Source organism: Rissa tridactyla, chromosome 6 (assembly GCF_028500815.1).
Source record: "Rissa tridactyla isolate bRisTri1 chromosome 6, bRisTri1.patW.cur.20221130, whole genome shotgun sequence".
In the NCBI taxonomy this organism is placed as follows: Eukaryota; Metazoa; Chordata; class Aves; order Charadriiformes; family Laridae; genus Rissa; species Rissa tridactyla.
Genome location: NC_071471.1, coordinates 63786589 through 63807068, shown reverse-complemented (window position 1 = coordinate 63807068; position 20480 = coordinate 63786589). Strand labels below are relative to the sequence as shown.

The 20480-nt window shown below is 38.3% G+C and overlaps 1 protein-coding gene across 6 annotated transcripts; it reads left to right on the top strand.

Annotated features, from left to right (window-relative positions):
* Positions 1-28: 28 nt before the first annotated feature.
* DCLRE1A (DNA cross-link repair 1A) lies at positions 29-20144 on the top strand. 6 transcript variants are annotated; one of them, XM_054207458.1, is made up of 10 exons: positions 29-1346; positions 3188-4444; positions 6413-6546; positions 7689-7807; positions 9479-9622; positions 10526-10671; positions 11726-11880; positions 17994-18041; positions 18559-18700; positions 19356-20144. In XM_054207458.1, exons 1-10 carry the CDS (start codon positions 929-931, stop codon positions 19520-19522), a joined length of 2730 nt encoding a protein of 909 aa, XP_054063433.1. In that variant the 5' UTR covers positions 29-928; the 3' UTR covers positions 19523-20144. The 6 variants fall into 6 exon arrangements, 5 of the variants coding, with proteins under 5 accessions (XP_054063433.1, XP_054063429.1, XP_054063430.1 ...); XM_054207454.1 differs by having other exon boundaries at positions 2873-4444; XR_008467212.1 differs by lacking the exons at positions 17994-18041; positions 19356-20144 and adding an exon at positions 15138-15488 and having other exon boundaries at positions 2873-4444; positions 18559-18674.
* The last annotated feature ends 336 nt before the right edge of the window (positions 20145-20480 follow it).

Sequence of the window (20480 nt, the reverse complement as noted above, 5' to 3'; positions counted from 1 at the left end):
AAGACAAACACCGGCTGTGGATCCAGCTCAGCAGATTCAACACAGCCTCGTTTTCCCGCCCTGTGACATTTTTTATTTGTCAGTGGAATAAATGTGAAAATCGGGCAGTATCAGACAAAGTCCAAACAGGGCACCAATAATTTAAACGGTGGTATTTTTTTTGTTGTTGGGGTTTCTTGGGGGTTTTTTTTGATGCTATGAGAGAAGCGGAAAGTTGAGCCAGAGTCGCGGTGGCGAAACTGCGGAAGCGAATGCGTTGCCGCGGCGGGGAACGGCTGAGGAGACGCTGCGGTTCGAGGAGGCGCCGGCCCGCCACCCTCGGCAGCGGCGGGAGAGAGGGAGGCCGCGGGCAGGCCGTGGACGGACAGCCGCCCTCGGTGGCGGCGGGAGGCAGGCCGGGGACAGGCAGCCGCCCGCGGTGTCCCCGGCGGGGAGCGCGGCCCCTCCCGGCAGCGCCGCGCCGGTGTCGGCCTTCGCCGTGTGGTGACTCCCGGCAGCTGAACTCTTCGTCGTTTTGTTTTAAAATCTTCCCGCGTCGGGACAGCGAGGTGGCAGGCAGGGGAGCGGGGCTCGCTGGGCTTCACCCTGCGAGGGCAGGCTGGACGCTGAGGAGGGGGGGTGGCTGAGGGACATGGCTCGCTCTGCTGGTCTTTCTGTGTCCCACAGACTCGGGATTTGTGTAACAGGAGTAGCTACAAATATTCAGAGAGACGCTCGTTAAATTATTTTTTAGGATAGGATCCACCATGCTTCTGTCCCATCACGGACTGTGGTTTGGTTTATGGCCCAATGTTGTTTTTTTAAAATGGAGTTCAGGTGTTTTTCTTCAGATAGTGAAGGGAGGAGGGAAGAGAAAACATATTAGCGGAAGGAAAGATACATTTGTGAACTGTTGCTTAAAAGCAAAGAGAATATTTAATGTGTTGCCATGTCTGAAGATGCTTTATTGGAAGAGGACATTTGGGAATACAAATCCATTAGGAAGCAAAAGCATCAGAGTAATTCAGAGAGCATCTCTACACCTGCACAGAAAGTAAGTGATGACAAGGGCAGGCCAAAAAAAAAGAGAAAGAGAAATAAAAAAAAAAAGGTAGAAAAAACTGATACGCCTCAGAAAACTGAGCAGAGCTCAAGGCCAAACCAGGATGCAGATCAAAGTAAAGATGACAGTAGTGTGCACTCCCAGGAAAGTGTGAGTAGCGTGACGGAACAGAGCTCACAAAGTGCAAAGCCCGTTCATGATGGATACTGTCCGAGCTGCCAGATGCCTTTCGCTTTGCTGTTGGTCCAGACACCTCGATGGCACGTTGCTGAATGTTTGGATACTCCAGGATCCATTGAAAAAGGTATGAATAAAGTATGAAAAAAGCCTTCAGAGAAAAGTTAAAAGCTCCACTATGTTGCTGTAAACCTTGGGTTTCATATTTAGTTCAAAATCTGAGATGGTAGTTGGTATGGTTTTTAGAATGGTATTACTGATAATTTATCAATATTATTTTCGTATGAGATTTTTGGGTTTTTGTGAAGAACATGGAAATCTGACGTGAAAATCTCATACGAGAATCTAATCTCAAAAGTTTGTAGAGTAGTGATAAAGATTCATAGTTGTTTATCAAGCTCCAGTTTTAGTAGTTTATTGAAGGAATTGATGGTGCATATTTACCATTTTAAAATAATGGAACTTGTTTAAATTACTAAGTCAGTGTCAGCAAAAAAAATTCCAATTAAGAGGCTACTACTTCTGACACTGAATTGCCTTCTCCTTAGGTATAAATTTTATTATCCTGTATCCATGTTGCTGTGTGACTTGTCCAGTTGTCTATGGACAGATGGAAGCTGAAATCAGTTTGTTAGGCTAATTTATTTGTAATTTTAGCTCCTGATCCAGTATGCTTTAGAAATTTTATACAGAATTATACGTGAACATTCCTGTTTCATAAGACAACACAGTTTGTTTTTGAGTTCTGTACGAGAGGAATAAAACTGACTCATTGCAATTGCCAGTTTCATGTGGGGAAATACCATGTCTGAACAGATCCAGGTATCCAACTTATGTTCTTAATATACCTCATAACTTGAAAAACAGAAAGCATACACTCAGAAAACTTGAGTCAAGGATGTTAGGTAACACAGTCACTTTTCTTTTTATATCTTTGTAACTTTCCTTGAAATTTACTAAGACAGATGTGTTAACATCTCGTTTCCATCTCTTCCATCTCCATCATAATTAACAGATGAAAAATCCTTCTGATTGATTTTTGCATTAAAATCCTCAAAAGTTAGGCTAGCAAACTCTCAACAAAAAAGGCTTAGGAACAGCCCCAGCTTTTTTGCTGGCATCTGAATCCTGAACACTTTTTTTCACATAAGTAAATACATTACTCTTTTTTTTTTCTTTTTTTTTCTTTTTTTAAATTTAATCTGTAACCCAGCAGGCAACTTGAAACGGAATTTCAGGTTGATTCAGAACCGAGATTTTGTTTGTTTTGAAACATGTCTACTGGCCTTTTCTGGTGCTACTGCTCTGAGTTCATTGCTTGCCTGTGAGACGATTATAACTAGAAGCCATACGATTACATTAGCACAATATTGAAACAAGGTTAAGTACTCTTGTTGTTAGAGGGCTGTATTAATTCAAGCATAGAGCTGTATTAGCAGCAGCGGTTTGGTTTTTGGTTGGAAGTGTTCTCATTTCTAGCCAGCTCACGGCAGGAGGTCTTGGCAGCTTGAAAATTACTTTTTACGTGTGCCTTCTGTCCTCCAATAGTTGTATTTATAAGAAAAAGCTTTTAAATTGTGTGTCGTGTGATTTTTGTTTTAATAATTATACCAACTATATTAACATTATTTCCATGTTTAACTGTTTTCATAGAGTGTCCCGATGGTTTACTGTGTACTTCCACTATTCCATCCCACTACAAGCGCTATAGCCATTTTCTACTTGCAGCAAGCAGGGCAGGAGATTATCTTGTAAACTCTTCAACAAACACTTTGGAGAGGAAGATGACGTATTGTACTGCTGCAAAGCCCAGCTGTTCCCCAAGTCATGTAGAGGAAACTTCTCATAATGAGAAACCATCTAATAATGTAAAAAATGTCCCAAATGATGACTGTATATTGATGGTACAGAGTTTACCGCAAATGAAGTCTCTAAATATAGTTAGTGAAAGTACATCCTCTTTTGCAGATGTTCAAAAGCCTGAAAAGACATGTCAGCTTACACAAACCACAGATAATAGTTATAAATTTGAATTTTATGACTTTGCATCCTCTGAAGAAAGTAGAACAGGAGAAGATCTGTGTAGTCAGAAAGATGCAAGTCAGCCAAGTCTACTACAGTCAAAAGCTGACTTCAGTGACTGTGAAATTTCTTATTCTCCACTGAGTACTTTTGAGGAAAGTGAAGAAGAAACTGAGGAAGAGGAGAACAAAGTAAAAATATCACAAAATAAATTATTCAAAGTCCAGAACTGTGAAGATGAAGAATCTAATTCTGTGGTGTTTAAAACATTTGATGGACTTTTCTTACAGCAGAAGCCTCAGTATGAGCATACCAAAACGGGAAATTTCATCATTAAGAAAACCCACTGTGAGGAAGTAAATACATTGAACCATCTAGATCATAGTGTAAGAACTGTTTCTCAGAGTCACATGAACAACAAGTTCTGTAATTCAGCATGTGTAGATAATCAGCATCATCAAGAGGTGCTAACCAGTGGATCCTCTTTTCCATTTAATTGTGAGGAAGCTAAACAGCCAGAATTGATTTCCTGTGCTGCTAAAGCTTGTAACACAGAGTCAGAAGATACTGGTGCTTGTGCTTTGGATTCTGCATACATTAATTTTACTGAGACGTCATCACTGCTAGTCAGAGAAGGTCCCGGGTCTCTTCTGACACAGAAAAGGGATGTTTTGAGGGACCCAAGTAACATTTTGACTAATACGGATAAGATGACTGCCAATGCAATTGAAAAAACGGCTTGCCGGGAGAGTTTGCAGTCAGTAGTGGAAAAAGAAGGAAATCTTAGTACAGCTGCTGTTTGCTTTCCCAGCCCCATTTCTAAAACAGTGTCATCTCTTTCTTTAGCAAGTATGAGTACGAAATCCAGTTCTGCCAAAGAACTCAAACAAATGGACATTGGTGTTTTCTTTGGGTTAAAACCCAAAGTAAAAGAGGAAAGCAAAGGAGAGACTCATTTGAGTGAGGGAAAGCAGATATCAAGTTCAGTAACTCCTGATGGAAAGAGGCCCAGGCGGCAAAAAAGGAAAGCTGAAGGGTCTGTGGAAGATGTAGAAGCAGTTACAGAAAGTTCAAGTAAAAATGGAGCCTTTGCAGATGTGAGTTCTGGTGGCCAACGAAGGTGGAGAAAAAAATTCAAAGAATTATCTACTACAGGGGAAGGTACAGGAAAAAAACACTGCCCTTTCTACAAGAAAATACCAGGTGAGAAATAACTCTTGCTTTTTGTAGAGGTTAACTAATTTTGGCTTGAGTGTTGTATTTATTTTTTTTTCTTAATTTTAGGCGTTAGTATTCTTCACTTTTCTTAACCATTTAGATGGCAGCTCATAATGAATTTTCTTTTCTCCATCTAAGTTGATAAAATCTTGTGTAGGTGCAGATCTCCAGGAGAAGGTGATTGCAGAACTAGAGTCAGCAATGGCTTCATCAGTGAAGGACAGTGAAATAGTTATCTCAGGACAACTATTTCAAGGATTGACTTTTGCATGTTTTTGACAGAGTAAAAAACATTAGCAGTATCGAAAGATGGGTATACTTTCTTAAATGATTTCGAATACATCCCTTGTTAATATTCATTCCTAATTCCTGAATTTAATCTTTTACATTGCTTCAGTTGTGCCTTAAAATAGGGCTGTCAATAGCAATTATTTCCTTACACTAAGTTAAAAAAATTGAATTTAATTTTGCATTTGAAATTCACAAGTATTAGAAATATGAAGTACTACAACTGTGAAAACAAAAAAAATGAAAACCAAGCAGAAGAATTTAGCCAAGGAAATGAAAACCAAGCAGAAGAATTTGGCCAAGGAAACAGCCAAGAATTTCCCAGAATGTCTTCAAGCAATTACATAAAGTACAGGGTGATGGATTGGTGGCTTAAAAAGCCTGAAATCCTCACAGTTCTGTTTACCACTAAAGGACTGTCTTAGTGTTAGGTAGATCTTTGAGAAAGCCAAATAAAAATATATTAGTGATCCGAAGTGCCAAGCTCCTGCTTGAAGACTGACCTGTGAGTCTTTGTGGCATTGTACCAGTATCATGGGTTCCACGGGCTTAGAGAATTTTCCATATATAATACATTTGAAGAGCAGACTCTTATGCCTACAATGCAATTTTAAAGTTGCTTTGTTATTATATATTATCTTTATTCTTAATTCTGTTACTACATTTGAAGAATATTTGACTGTATTTGCTATGTTGCTAATGATATGCGTTTATCCCTGTGGCCTCCCTGAACTTTTGAGTCTGGTACCTGTCAAATACCTGGGGGTTATTTTGGTTTGTGATTTTTTTTTTTTTTTTTAATTAGCAGGCTGCTATGGGTTTTTTTTTGAGTTGAAAATACTTGAAGTTCTAGCCTCAAGTAGAACTATTTCTAGTTATCTTAGATCTGGAAAATTTGCGTAACGCAAAATGAAAAATATTTGCGTGCTATCAGATGAATTAGTTCTATGTGCTATTTGGTGGTTTTAAGAAAGTATAACCCAGTTTGAAAGGACCATTTGTCATTATGTTTGCATTTAAAAAAAAAAATTACATTTGCAGAGAAAAGGCATGTCTTCTGTACAGCTGTCTTTATGCATCATCTTTATACAAACACTCACTGAAAGTATACAATGGCAAATCTGTCACGTTTCATCTCAGCAGTTACATTCAAAGATCCCAGATTGCTTGCTTCATAATTATATGGTAGCATGTTTTAAGAGGAATGTTAAATGTAGAATAATATAAAAATTGCAGTTTGATCACAAAATGTGTTTTGTTAAACCATAGTTACCTGTTTTATTTTGTGTTAAGGTGTTGGTATTAGATCTTAATCCATGTGAACTTTCAACTGAATACAGATAAAAGTGTTTTATTTGCTTAACCAATTGCCATCTGTATAGGATGGCATCTGAGCAACAGATAATTGGGAGGCCTGTGGAAGTATTTGTGTGTGGACACTTTGTTAAATTTTTATTTTAATAAGTGAAAATCCTTTTTGTGACTGACTCATGCACAAACCATGCTCATCTTTAAATGGCTCCTTCAGCTGTACGCAGTATAACTGCATTGTCTTTTAATTTGGAAGAAAGAAAAAAGAAAAAAGAATAAAAGGAACATCTAATCAAAAACTGTTTCTGAACTATGCATGTTTACTGACTGTCTTCTCTTCCTTTTTTATTGTAGGAACTGGTTTTACAGTTGATGCCTTCCAGTATGGAGAAATTGAAGGCTGCACAGCTTATTTCCTTACTCATTTTCACTCTGATCACTATTGTGGGCTAACAAAAAACTTTATGTTTCCAATTTACTGCAATAAGGTAAGGCTTTCCAAGTTTACTAGATATTATCAAATCCATATGCAACTATAATCACTTCTGTACTGATGAAAGTAAATAGAAGATCAGAGGTTCCATTGTTCAGTCAGTTAGGCACAGTGGATATGTATGGGGGAATCTGTGTTTCCCTTGTAAGAAATTCTTACCCTGATTTGACTGATGAAAGATTAGTGAAACTTCCCTGTCTAGATACCATGAAAAAATTCAGGTTTAAAAGGATCTCTAGAGGTCATATAGTCCGACCTCCTGTGCAATGTGCGTCTAACTTCAGAGTTAGATCAGACTACAGAGACTGTTGTCGGTCAAATTTTGAAAACAGGACAGATTCTACTATGTCTCCTCGCAACCTGTTGTAATGCTTACCCGCTCTGAAATTTTTTCCTAACGTACAATTGAAACGTCCCTTTCTGCAACCTGAGACTAGCTTGTTCTTTTTGTTTACATCATGGAGAAAAATCTGGCTCCATCTTCTCTATAACTCTATTCAAGTGATGGAAGTCTGAAATTAGATTCCACTTAAGCCGTCTCTTCTCCACATGCAGTTTCAGCATGGTCCAGTATGTCCTTCGGGCTGTTGAATGGCCAAGACTCCCATATGTCCAGCCAACCCTTCTTTACTCATAAAATGTTAGGGCACCTTGCCTAAACATCCCATCCAGAACCTGCATCAAAAAACTATTTCTGATTTATACTGGAAGCCTCCTGAAGTGCTTGTGTCCCCTGTTGCTCTTACAGCAGGTGTTGGGGTGACTGCAGTCCTCCGTGATAAGATCCAGGGCCTGTGACCTGCAGAGTTCTTTGGTTGTTTAAAGAAGGCTTTACCCAGCTCCTCTTCTTGACTTGGAAGTCTGTAACAGATCTTATTCCATCTTGTTTGACTACTCTCTGATTCCAATCCATAACCTGTTGACAAGCTTTTGAAAGTTTACTTTTTTTAAAACAGCTTTTCTTCCAGTTTGTTTTTTGAGAGGCGAAATGCTACTGAAAGGCTTGATTATACCCAGGATCTCATAGTTTCTCCCTATGCCAGACAGTCTGGCTTTGAGAGCCTTTGTTTCTAAAATAAACAAAGGCTCTTTTTAGATTTTGTTCCTATTCCATATTAAACCCTTTCTCTGTTACAGATAACTGGCAACCTGGTGAAGAGCAAACTTCGAGTCAAAGAGCAGTACATCCATGTACTGCCGATGGACACGGAATGTATAGTGAATGGGATCAAAGTGTTGTTGCTCGATGCCAATCAGTATGTATCACTGCAATTGTTGTGGAATATTTGTATGTATAGAATATTAAAGATAAATAGGTGTACAGATACAGTTTATGTTTTCATGATTTTTAGGTTTCAGTGGATCTGAAAAAATAGTACTTCACATTCCTGAGCTGGCTTAGTAACACACATTTTCACTTCAGAAGTGAATTAGGCATGTAGGAGCAAGTAGTTAGTTTTTGAAATAGGCGAGTTATTTTTGAAAATGAAACTTATGTTTTTTTGATAACTTCAGCTTAACTTTTTGTTGTTGCAATGAGTACATAGTGTTAGCCACACATAGTTCCATCATTTTTAACCTTGTTGAGAGGTTGAATGATTTTTCTAGTTGTCTGGACGCTTTAGCTTTTGGTGTCTAGTTGGAAACACCCTAGACTTGATTATCAAGTATGTTAGGCTTCTGTAGCTTCAACTGAAGATAATGAAATCTTCAGCTAAAGAAAAATGTAGTCCTTTGGATCCCAGGAGAGACAAAACCTAGCCAACATTTTGAAAACTAAACTTTAAAGAAAAGCATTTGGAATGTGCAACAAGACTTCTACTGGATTCAGTGATAAAGGGTGAGACCTTTGTCCAGCGTTACACTGGCACTGTGTGGTTGTGCTGGATTTAAAGTTAAGTAGTACTGACTTCCAGTCCTGTGCTCGTGCTGTTCTGCCTGTTGGTACCTTATTTGGCTATGGGCTAGAGGAAGAGTCCTTTCCCTGAAGTATGTATTGAAATGCAGCACTGTGTCACAGCTGGTTTGAATATTACTTATCCTAGGATTTGTTTATAGTTGGAGAGATAAGATTCCATGAAGTCCTTTGAGAACCCTTTCTGGGAATGAAGGAAGCCTTGTTGCTTATGTAATTTGGCCACTTCTCATTTTTTGCATTTGTCTCTCTGATCCCCTGCTTCAATTTAAAAGGCATCTAAACCGTAGGTACAAAGTTCAGCTTTTTGGAGAGTTCACCAATTCTGTCATTTTTAGCTCTGATTCATGCCAGTTTTTCCCTTTTTTGAGATGTCATTTACCCTTTACAGATGATTCATGTCCGAAATAGTCCCACTCTGGTTTTCCAGTCTGACCACTTGCCCTTCAGACAGCTTTGGCAAGGAACTGCAGAAGGTGCAATGGATTTGCTGTGGCCAATAAGAGAATTGTGTTTATAACCAGGGAATTCTGGATGGAGGATAACGTTTAAAATCTGCAAATAAAATTTAAAAGGAAATGCTTCAGTAAGTCCTGCAGGAAATGAAGATATAATACAGTTCTGTTTCCCCTAAATAAGAGTGCTGCTTCTCTTTGGTGTGCTGTTTCCCCATTAAATCAAGTAGTAGAACATCAGAGATTGCAACTGAGTCAGCATCTTTGTCATACCTAGAAGATGACGGAGCATCCCCAAAAGACAGTTAATGCTTGATTACTTTACTGTTGGTGTGGGTTTTTTTCTTTCCTCCATATCAGCTGAGAACTCAAGTCTAGATTGTCTATGGCCATAAGGTTAGCTTTAGAATTTCTTTAGAAATCGTGAATTTCTAGCTAAATTAAGCTGCACGGCAGCTGTGATTTAAAAAGGTGTTCTGCACACCTTTCTGCTGCTGAAGGGTAGTTTATCAGTATAGAGATCTAACATAATTTGTATGGGATTTTTGTTTGTTTAGTTGTCCAGGTGCAACAATGATCCTTTTCTATTTGCCGAGTGGAACTGTTATTCTGCACACAGGAGACTTCAGGGCAGATCCTTCTATGGAGCGTTACCCTGCTTTGATTGGTCAACAAGTCCATACCCTTTACCTTGATACCACGTAAGTTGTTTGTAATATTTTTTTAAATATAACCCTCTTCACTTTAGTAAGACTTTATATGAATCAAATAAATGTACGTAGAAATGACAATACTGTTTTAACACTTGTTATATAAAATCAGATGTTCATTGAAAGTCTATGTATGTCTAACTTGTTCATCTGTTATGCTGTTATGTGAGAGAGAATAAAAGTGGGTGGTGGAAAAGATGCGGAAGTATTTGCTGAGATGGCCTTATCATTTATAAGTGGTATTAAATTCTGGGTGTCAAAATTCATACGTTGTGTTCAGCTCTAAAACAAAGGGTTTGTGGAACACTGGTCTTATGTGGATTCAACTCTGTTATGAAACGGGGTGCGGGGGAATTCTAAGAGTGAAAGAATGCCAAATGGTTAAATCAGTTGGCCAGGTTTTCATTAGACCTTTCTCTGACTCATGTAGATAAAATTGTTTTTCTGTGTATGATGACTAATGCCCAGCTGTAGTCTTTTATTTCTGTTCCATATGTTTCTGTGAATGAATAATGCCTTATGTTATGGTTTGTATGCATGACAAAAAATAGACATAAGGATGTAATTAGTATGTGATACAAATATCTAGCTTGAAAGAGCGCTTGGTATTTATAGAGAAAAAAAACCTGCAGAATTGAGTGTCAGTGTCAGACAAGCGCATAGTTGTAGAGAAAAGTCTAATGTAGTCAATGTAAATTTTATTGCAACAATTTCATCTGGGCACCTCAGTGGTTTCTAATGAATAGATTTCAAGTAGACTGAAATGATATCAAAGAATAACATCTTTTTCATTACTTTGTTATTGTATGCATGCAGTTTTGATGGCCTTCTTGACAAATTCAGATGTCTTCTATCTTGTGTAACGAAGTGATGTGTCTTGTTTCTATGCCCCAGATACTGTAGTCCTGAATACACTTTTCCTTCTCAACAAGAGGTTATCCAGTTTGCTGTCAATACTGCCTTTGAGACAGTGACTTTAAACCCACGTACTCTAGTTGTCTGTGGCACCTATTCCATTGGAAAAGAAAAAGTTTTCTTAGGTATGTAAAAGAAGTGTATTGGATCAAATAAGTAAGTAACTATCTAAGTCAGTGTTAAAAGACCATTTTCTTGAACGTGTAAAGGGTCACTTCGTCTTGATGATCAGATATTGTGCAAAGAAATTAAATATATTTAATAATCCTACTGCTAGTTTTTTAGTTTTCTAACTAATAAATTTTAACTTTATGAAAGAAATATTTTTCTGCCATGTTTACAAACCCCTCGAATACACAGAAGGCCAATTTGGATACTAAATGAATGAACCTATTTAATTGATTGTGGTGAGAAAATTGCTAATGGCGATTAAAAAAAACATAAGGAGGTCTTTATGACATTTTTGGTGTTAATAATCTCATGTTGTCAAGAAACAACGAAGGGATGTAATTATTCTTAAACTTCTGTTTTGCGAACAGTTTTTTCTTCCAGGCTTATATTATGTATTTTCCTAAATATTTATAGTAATTAGTTTTAATGAAATCAGTTTTAACAAAGCATTCCCCAGACTAAACCACATCTTTTCTGACTTAATGAAAATCTTGTGTGCTATGCTTCACGCAGTTACAGCATTAGGAACCGACACGATTGCTCAAATGTATGCTCTAGTGCAGGCAGCTGTGTACAATTTGTGCTTTGAGTATATTTAAAGTCATCAGTACAAGATTTACTTTCACTGGAATTTAGTCTGTCTTTAACGTGGGCTGTTTGTCGCATATTCCAAAAACTGCACGTGTTTAGGGCTTCTTTGAAATAACTACCAGTTCACCTTGGTAACATTCTACCAAAGAAATATGACTTAGAACTTATCAATATACTTCTATTCTCCTTCTCTTTCCAATTGTCATACACAATTCTGGTGCTTATTCATAGGAGCCAGAGTTTTTTAACAGCCGTTACAGGTTTCTCTCCTTCATTTTAGAAACACCTATTGAATATGTATTTTTTTTTTCAATAGTAAAAATGATCCAGTGCAATAATTGGGAATATCTCCAAAACAAGCAAAAAGTGAACTCTTGTAACTTTCTTAATCTGATTTCTTCCCAATTAATCCTGAAGCAATTGCTGAAGTTCTGGGCTCAAAAGCAAGTATGTCCCGTGATAAGTACAAAACGCTGCAGTGCTTGGAGTCAGCAACTGTTAATTCCCTCATCAGTGTGGACTGGCATGGTACTTTGCTTCATGTTCTTCCCATGATGCAAATTAATTTTAAGGTAAGTTCAGCAAATATACTCTGTTGATTAACCTTAACCAATCTTACTGTTGGCTCCTCCCAGCCGGTGTTGTGTTTGGTGCTTTTTAACCTCGTGTCAGATCACATTTATTTAGTAAAGTTTTGACATGTAGCAATACGTTGAAAATGAAATGCAATTAAACATTAATATCTGTCTGCAAACATGATACACAGAAAGTGTAATTTCACTTCAGTGCGGTGCTTGTACAAGATAAGATGAGGTTTGTTCAAAGGCTTGCTCTCAGTGGGCCATTTTGAAGTGGATTTATGTAATGACTGCCGGATCTGTCCTATTAGCAATTTAATATATTGTGACATGGAGTCCCTCTTTTGAGCCTGTCTTTTACCTGGGACGATGTAGGAAAAGACAAAGGCTTTTCTGCCTGTAAGTCTTTCTGTTTTGAGGCAGTCTGAACATGGCCAACTTCCAGTCTGGTGTTTGATACAAAAGGAGTAGGGTTCTCCTTGTTCCTCTTGGTTCCATGTGTTTATCACCATACTTTCATCTTTTAAAAGAATATTTTCTCTCCTATGCTGAAAATTTACATGGAGATAAGGATACTTGAAAAGCAATGAAAACTCACACATAAACAAATACACACATTGAGTGAATTGAAGGACACCTCATATGTACACATGCTTTGGTTTTTCCACGCAGTCTTCTACAATACTTGTAGCTAAAGCAAGTAATACGGTTTATTTCTAAGATTGTTTCATTTAAGTCGACTTCAAATGCACATTTCAGTCGTGATTTGAGACAGTGGGTTTTTGTTGTTGAGAGTTTGTGTGGGAATTTCTTAGTTAGGAAAGGTGACTAATTCCCGGGGGGGCAAAAAGTTTTTCTAAATAGAGTACAAAATACACAACGGAATTAAGGCAAAGCTGCAGGATTTAGATTAAAGGTAACCTGGAAGAAAGAGAAAAACAGTGGTCGCTTACGCCTTATGGACTTGGATTCATTTTCCTGCTTTGCTTCAGGCCTGCTGTGCCATCTCAAGCAAATCCTTCAGAGCAAGATGGTATTTAGCTGCAGGACCAGTCAAGGTCAGAGTTGACCTAAAAAGGAGAAAAAGAGGCTATACGATTTGGATGGAAGCTGCAGGAGATAGAACTTAATATCTTAATGTTTTACTGTTGTCGTATAATCTTTTCCACGGTGGGGCACAAAATGAGTAATGGAAATGTGTATGGATTTATTTTTAATGTGTTGTGTTGTCTTAAGCAGTAATATATTTTAGTTTCTTCTGCAGATTTTTGGGTTGTTATGTGATTTGGGTGTTGTGTCACAGCGTGTGTGGTGTGCTCATGTAGCTGGACTTTCAGGCAGAGGATGTGATTATACTACAAGGATGTCTAGACAGCCTTACTTCTGAGAGAGAAGCAGTCGTATCATGTGCAGGGTCTCATCTCTGAGAACAGAAGTTTCTAGACAAATCTACAGCATGCCAGAAGTGATGCCTGGACCCTGGAAAGGGCAGGAAAGATTAAAAGCACAGTGATTTAGTGGACAAGAGTCCCGGTGTAACAGTCGTGTCCCTCTGTACTGGGGCTTTGACTTCATGTGTGAAGTTGTTGGAATGTGGTCTCGTGATGTCATTACTAATGTTGTGTCCGTCTACGTTAGGTGTGCTAGGTAGACTTCCAGAGTGCTAAACATCTGATGAGGCCAGTAGCTAGATGAGTGCACAGGTGGAATGTAATGTCAGTAAAATGGGGAGAATGTTAAATGCTTAAGGATGAGTTCATATGACCATTTATGTTATTTCTATTCCAGCAGAATCAATAAACATGACCTCAGAAAAGACAATATTTTTAAGAATAAATTCACTTGCAATCTTGTTCTAGTTAAAGAATGATGAATGATATCATCCTGTTTTTATAAACCGTGTAAATGTTCATGTCATCACTCCAGTTGCATGTTTTTGTCTTCTGCTGGATTATACAGGTTTTGTCCTGAATTACTGGCTCATTACTGGGAAAGCCAGAATTGTTTAGTTATCCTCATCACTGAATGCCAATGTCTTTATTATCCTCTGTGTCTCTCCTACCTCTTCTGTTTTATTTGATCCCTAGCCCCACTAAAAACCACGATCCTGCTTCTTAATTTAGGCTAATTTCCTGTTCATGTAGATTCAGCTGTGAACCTACAAATCCATGAAATCCTTATGGGAGTATTCTCAGACAAAAGCTCAGATTCAGTCCTTATTTAGTAAACTGAGTACATCTGTGAGCTTGTCCATGAGTTGCCTTTTTAGTGGAATGCAAATAGACAAACCCTGATGGTATGTTATAGTATATTCTGGGAGCCCCAGTTTTATACCCTTTTTTTGCCTTTTCTGCTCTTTACTGATAGAAAAAAAACAAACCTGTCTGTGCCTCAGGCTTGTTAGTTTTAAGAACTGTAGCACGATTCTTCTGCCTCTTATTATTGAAAAACTCTGGTCTCTTTCTAGATAAAGAACAAAAAAAAGCTGCATAAGCTACATGTGCTTACCACAACTGAAGCCTAGTTTGTGGTAACTGTTGATAAAACTGTACTTGCCCAAGGAAAGCTTCTATGTTTCCATAGCGGACTGCTCCCAAGTCTAAATCTGGATGCCTGCAGCTTTCCTTTCTACCCCAAGTAGAAAGGAAACGAGTTCATCGTCTTGAGATGCTCCTGCACATGATTCCTTGTTCACAGGCTTTCTGCTGTGATCCGGGGCTTTTTTTTTCCCTTCGATCATTGAGTCTCCAGATTGCTGGAAAATGTTATTTTATTTTTTTTTAATAAAACTCGTGGTTTTTTGAATGCATAGTCAGGAATTTTAGAAGTATTTTTGCGGTATCTGTGTTGTGAATATTTTTTCCTTTTGATGGCATTGTCCAGCTGTTTTCATTGCAGTTTGGGGGCTGTCTGAAATATGCTTTTCTCCATGTTGATTTTCATGAGTAGTATCAAGCTTATATTTTCATTTTGGAGTCAGCTGTTTTATTATTTGTGAAGGGGTGGCTTAGCTGTTAAAGTATGATTTATAAACACTGTATTGATTCAGCAGAGACTGTCGTTCACCTAAAAACTATAGGTGCTTAGAAAGGTACAGAAACCTCTCTCTGTCTTTCCCCTAGTTACCAGAGTTTAAAGACTAATGTTCATACCTTCTAGCTAGAACTGAAGCACACAAAAATGAATAGTGACCATAATTGTGTTAAATTAACTATAAAGAGCAGGTGAATCAGTGAATGTTTTTTTGACAGGTTGAAAAGATGATTTTTGTAAACCCAGAGCATCCTCAGAATGCTGCTGGTGGCCAGCAGGTTGAGGGAGGTGATTCTGCCCCTCTACTCTCATGAGACGCCACCTGGAGTACTGCATCCAACTCTGGAGTCTCCAACATAAGAAGGACATGGACCTGTTGGAACAGGTCCAGAGGAGGGCCATGAGGATGATCAGAGGGCTGGAGCACCTCTCCTATGAAGACAGGCTCCTCAACCTGGAGAAGAGAAGGCTCTGGGAAGACCTTATAGCAGTCTTTCAGTATTTAAAGGGGACCTACAGGAGAAACGGGGAAGGGCTCTTTATGAAGGAGCACAGCAATAGGACAAGTGGTAATGGTTTTAAACAGAAAGAGGGGAAATTTAGATTGGATGTTAGGAAGAAATTCTTTACTGTGAGGGTGGTGAGACACTGGAACAGGTTGCCCAGAGAAGTTGTGGATGCCCCATCCCTGGAGGTGTTCAAGGCCAGGCTGGATGGGGCTTTGAGCAGCCTGGTCTAGTGGGAGGTGTCCCTGCCCAGGGCAGGGGGTTGGAACTAGGTGATCTTTGAGGTCTGTTGCAGCCCAAGCCATTCTCTGAATATGTGCTATACCCTAGATTTTCACTTGGCCAAAGACTTGGTGACAATAATATATGCTGCGTTTCCCTTTTCTGCTTGAGCTGTCTGTGTCAAGATGTGCGTGTTTCTGTACAGCCATAGTGAGGGAGACTGTGCTACCTGGCTTGAATGTTTCCATCACTTTTTGTCTTCAAACATATATTTGAATATTGGATTCTGGGCGATTTTCTCTCTACACAGGAGTTGCATCACTGTCACAAAAATCTGTTGAAGAAACAAGTTCAAATTTGAGAAGAAAGGATGTATTTTCTGCTTTATAAATTTGTATAGTCTCGATCTGTAGCTAGGATGGAAGCAGTCCCATCCATAGTATCGAATACCTGGCCAGATATCATCAGAGTTAATGTATTTTATCCAGGCCTTATGACTGCCCCCTTGAAAAGAAACCACTATTTGAAATGAGTATTTGGCTAAGATGTATGAATTCTGAAGGGTAAAACTAGAAAGAACAAGCCATAGGGGATTGGAGGCAGCAAAAATGCAGTGACAGAGGAATAAGCTTTTTATAGTGCTGTATTACTGTTGGATTGGGTGGGGTTCTTTTTGTTTATTTGTTTGGTTTTTTTCTAGTTGTGGCTCTGTCTTTCTTGAGGAGATTGTTTATTAGGAGTTTGTATCAAGCTTTCTTCAGGTGCTACCTGGGTCAAAAGTGAGGTTATGTGCTCTAGATTAATGTTCTTGATAGTCTTAATAGATAACATTTATATATTAAAAAAAAAAAAAATTAAAATTATTTTTTTATATGTGTGAATTTAAAATTAAATTATATATATAAATAAAACATGAATTGCTGCCATATTGCAAGTGTACTTGTTATAGATGCGGTATTTCACTGCAAGACTTGGTTTTACTGAGTAAAATACAGGGGTTGCGTTGTGTACTGATGGATAGCTGCTCGTGAATACACCAAATGAGTTTCAGTGGTGTTAGGGCTGATTGTAAATTAAATATTTAATCATGTTTGAGTCTTCTCATACCTTATGGAATCCATTTGCATGTACTGCTGACGTTAGCGACAATGTAGATAACAGGCTGTCATGGTGATTGGAGGAGGTTGATTTAGCAATGAAATATATTTTCTATTTTAGAAGGATGAAGGTTTAGCACAGTGTTGGCTAAAGCAAAAAAAATATAGCAAGTGAACTTGTTATAAATAAACACTGTTGCAGTTTGTTTTGTGGAAAGAGGCTATCTTTTCTAAAATACATGTATGGTTCTTTGCAACAAACACATTTTTATAACAGTCAAAAATTGAGGCTTCTGCCATTTGAATATGCAGCGGAAGATTTGCAGAGACCGGGGTTTTCAGGTCTGTGCACCTCTTTTATGTTGCTTAGCTCAGTAACGTCTTGTACTGGCCTTGAGGTGAGATTTTCAAAAGTGCTTCTGATTGAAACGCACAGATAATTTTTTGTTGAGATTGAAATCGCATCCTTAATGCGAGTCAATGTTGCACACTTGATTTATAACAAAATTTGAAAGCAGGTTAGCAGTGATTAATATAATAATCATTGTATTTGAAGTACTGTATTTAGATTTCATTAAAGCAAGGGGAGCAAATATGTGAATTGTTACCTTAAAATGTGGTAATCTTCCTAAAATGAAGTGTGAAGGAGAATTAGACTGCTACAGTTACATCTTTAATCTAGTGAGGACTGAACATTTGCAGTGTATTAAGAGTCATGGCAGCTAGCCATAATTCCTGTTGCTGAATGAAACGTGTGTTGTGGTAGGGTTTTGCGGTTGTTCTTTTGTGTGCCTAGTTTGATGGATTCTGTATGTTGCTGCTGGACATTGTACTAAAGGTGCTATTAAAAGTGTCAGTGTCACAGGCAGCTTTCCGTTCCCTCCTTAATAATTTTCAAGTATTTCAAGTAGTTCATGTTCTATCATAGCTGATCTATCCTCTTCTCCCCACCTTTTTTAATCATTCTTTATTTTGTATTCCTCTTCCTGCTGCTGACATAAAGTTTAGGATTTTGAGTTCTGTAATCTTGTAGGGCTTTCAAATGGAGAATGTGCCTTTGAGAGGCACGTGAAATTGACTTTCTGTTTTTGATTTGAAATAACACTGACTTCACTTTATCCAGGAATAGGGTTGTACGTTCCTTGTACTTCCCTCTCATCCTTTTCCCGATTCTAGCTTAAACAACATCGAAGGCTAACTTAGCCACCGTCGAAACTTTTTCAAGTTAATTTTTATTTTTTTTTTTTAGAGTGAAGAGATGAGAGGTGGTTTCCTTCCTATTGTGAATGGAGATGTGGTAAAACGTGGTTTAGTGCTCAGAGCAACACTCAACTCATGCGCTGGCTTGCTGCAATTTTTTTTGGGTAGTAACTCTGAGCGCTTCTGGGCATAAGCAGATGTTAGTGGCACTTTAAATTAAGCAGGTGATTTTGCACTGAAGCGGGTTTTCACCATCTTTTATCACCACTCAGCTGCAAGAGTGCTGACCTCCAGCTGAGAGGAGGAAATTAATGATTTGGGGAGCAAAATCTGTAAGGTGTGATTATGTTGTCTGTGTGTTCTGATCTGTACTGCGTAGCTGTTAGTATGCGCTTATTCAGATGAAGCAATTGAGATCCTAAGATACAAGGTGCTTTGCAAATGTAAGTATTTACCATTAATAATTTCAAGGCAGATGGTATTTAAAATAAAAAAAGTTCATATCAAAACATGAAAAAAAAATTTAGTACGAAGTTTCTCCATTGTGAAATCTCCAACCTTTAGACTAATGATCTATTTAATGGGATTAAGTATACGCTGTATTCTTTTCACAGGGCTTGCAAGATCACTTGAATAAGTTTTCTGAGAATTTTGATCAAGTTCTGGCTTTCAAACCTACTGGGTGGACCTACTCTGATTCATGCCTTTCTCTGCTGGATATCAAACCTCAGACAAGAGGAAAGATCACCATATATGGTATAAGAGTGATAAAGATTCAGTGCATTTAATTTTGTGTGGATGCTTTTCATATTTTTATTCTGGAAACTGCTACTGTTCATTGTAACCAATGCTTTTTCTGATAACTTGTTGATGAACTGAACAGATGGATCTCTCCAGGAGAGATCTGCAAACTAAGTAATTGAGAACACTGTAAATGCAGATTTTCACCTTTATTTTGCTCCTGTCCTCCTCTTGCAAATAAAGGCTTTTACCTGATGTATGTAGAGGCTTCAGGGGTAAAATCTTAGCTCGACTGATGCTGGTGGCCACGCAGTTCCAGTGCCCAGATTTCATTCCATACTCCACTCGTTTGAGAGTCAGTGCGTCTTCCTTTTCCTCTCAGTTCTTGTTGGTGGGTGGAATTGAATCTCATAAAACTTTAACATTCATTTAACCAAATGCTTGACGTTGCTCAGTTTGCGCTGGTGAATGACTTGATAACTTAATGCAAGATAATTTTACCAGAAGGAAAATCTGGGTTTTCTTTTTACCTTAGCTATAAACTTTAGACGTCCAATATGAATTTACAAAAAAGTATTATCTAAAGAATTTCTTAGCTGGAAGGCTTGCAGAAGTATTTTGGCAAGGAGCTAAGTAGACTGACAGATCGCTGTGATTTGTTTTGTTTCAGGGATTCCTTACAGTGAACACAGCAGTTACCTGGAAATGAAGCGTTTTGTTCAATGGTTGAAGCCACAGAAAATCATCCCCACTGTAAATGTTGGTGACTGGAGAGCCAGAAGCTTGATGGAGAAGCATTTTAGAGACTGGATGATTGAGGGCAGTAGGCATAAATAAATATGAGGAAGAATGTATATTTCAAAGGAGGTAGGCTGGAGTGGGAATTGTGAGTTTCTGTGAGTTATTTAACTCCTTTTTCCGTGGAACTTTCTTTAGGGAGGACTAAACTGCCATTCTACTGAGAAAGCTGAATCTGGGGGGGCAAAAAAAGGGGGCAAAAAAAAATAGCGCCTTGCTTGCTCATATAGCTACTGCCTATTTTTCCCATAACTTAATAATTTTTTTTGCAAATGCATATTTCAGGTTATTTTTATTTTACTCCTTTTTCCTCATTCTCAATTTTCCTCAGATTATGGAGATGCCCAGATGTATAATGCTGGGGGAGAAGCCACCTCCAGGTTAATAATTTCTGAAAATAAGTTATTGTAGTAAATGACATGACACTAAGCTTATGTCACACACTCTCGATTCAGGCTTCAGAGAAGCTCGTTTCATGAGGCAGAACTGGCAGTTGTGATTTAAATCTTGTGAATGAACTTTACCTTGTGAGAGAGGATTGGCCAGGGCTCTTGCAGCATATGTACTTTGGAGAATGATTTTTATAAAAGACATTTCTACCTACGTTCTGCTTGATATTTTCTGACTATTATTTTTTTTTTTAATAAAGAACCTACATGAAGTCTGTCTGTTCTTTCTAAGCAAAATGCATTTCTTTTCTGTACTGCAGTTGCTAATCTGAGGGACCTGTCTGTAATATCTTTGGTGAACGTTCTCTGTATGTTGCTTGTATGAGGTTGCTCTTGCATCCCGGCAGTGCAAATTCTCAGCATGTCGTTAAAGCCCCGAAGTGGTTCCTCTCCATGTAGTCTCCTACAATGGACTTGGTTTGCAGGGTTGTATGTACAGGTTTGTTACTTAAATTCTGGACGAACAAAGGCAACTATTAGTACTGGCAGCAGAAAGGTAGGTTTCATTTTGCATTTTTTTCCTCCTGAATCCTACCAGAATCCTATCA

What these genes read in the sequence shown, in the direction of transcription:
- DCLRE1A (XM_054207454.1), top strand. Translation starts at nt 929, where the DNA reads ATGTCTGAAGATGCTTTATTGGAAGAGGACATTTGGGAATACAAATCC. An exon ending in TTTCTACAAGAAAATACCAG is followed by an intron (nt 4,445 to 6,412) that starts GTGAGAAATAAC and finishes TTTTTATTGTAG; the next exon opens with GAACTGGTTTTACAGTTGAT. An exon ending in TTGTTGCTCGATGCCAATCA is followed by an intron (nt 7,808 to 9,478) that starts GTATGTATCACT and finishes TTGTTTGTTTAG; the next exon opens with TTGTCCAGGTGCAACAATGA.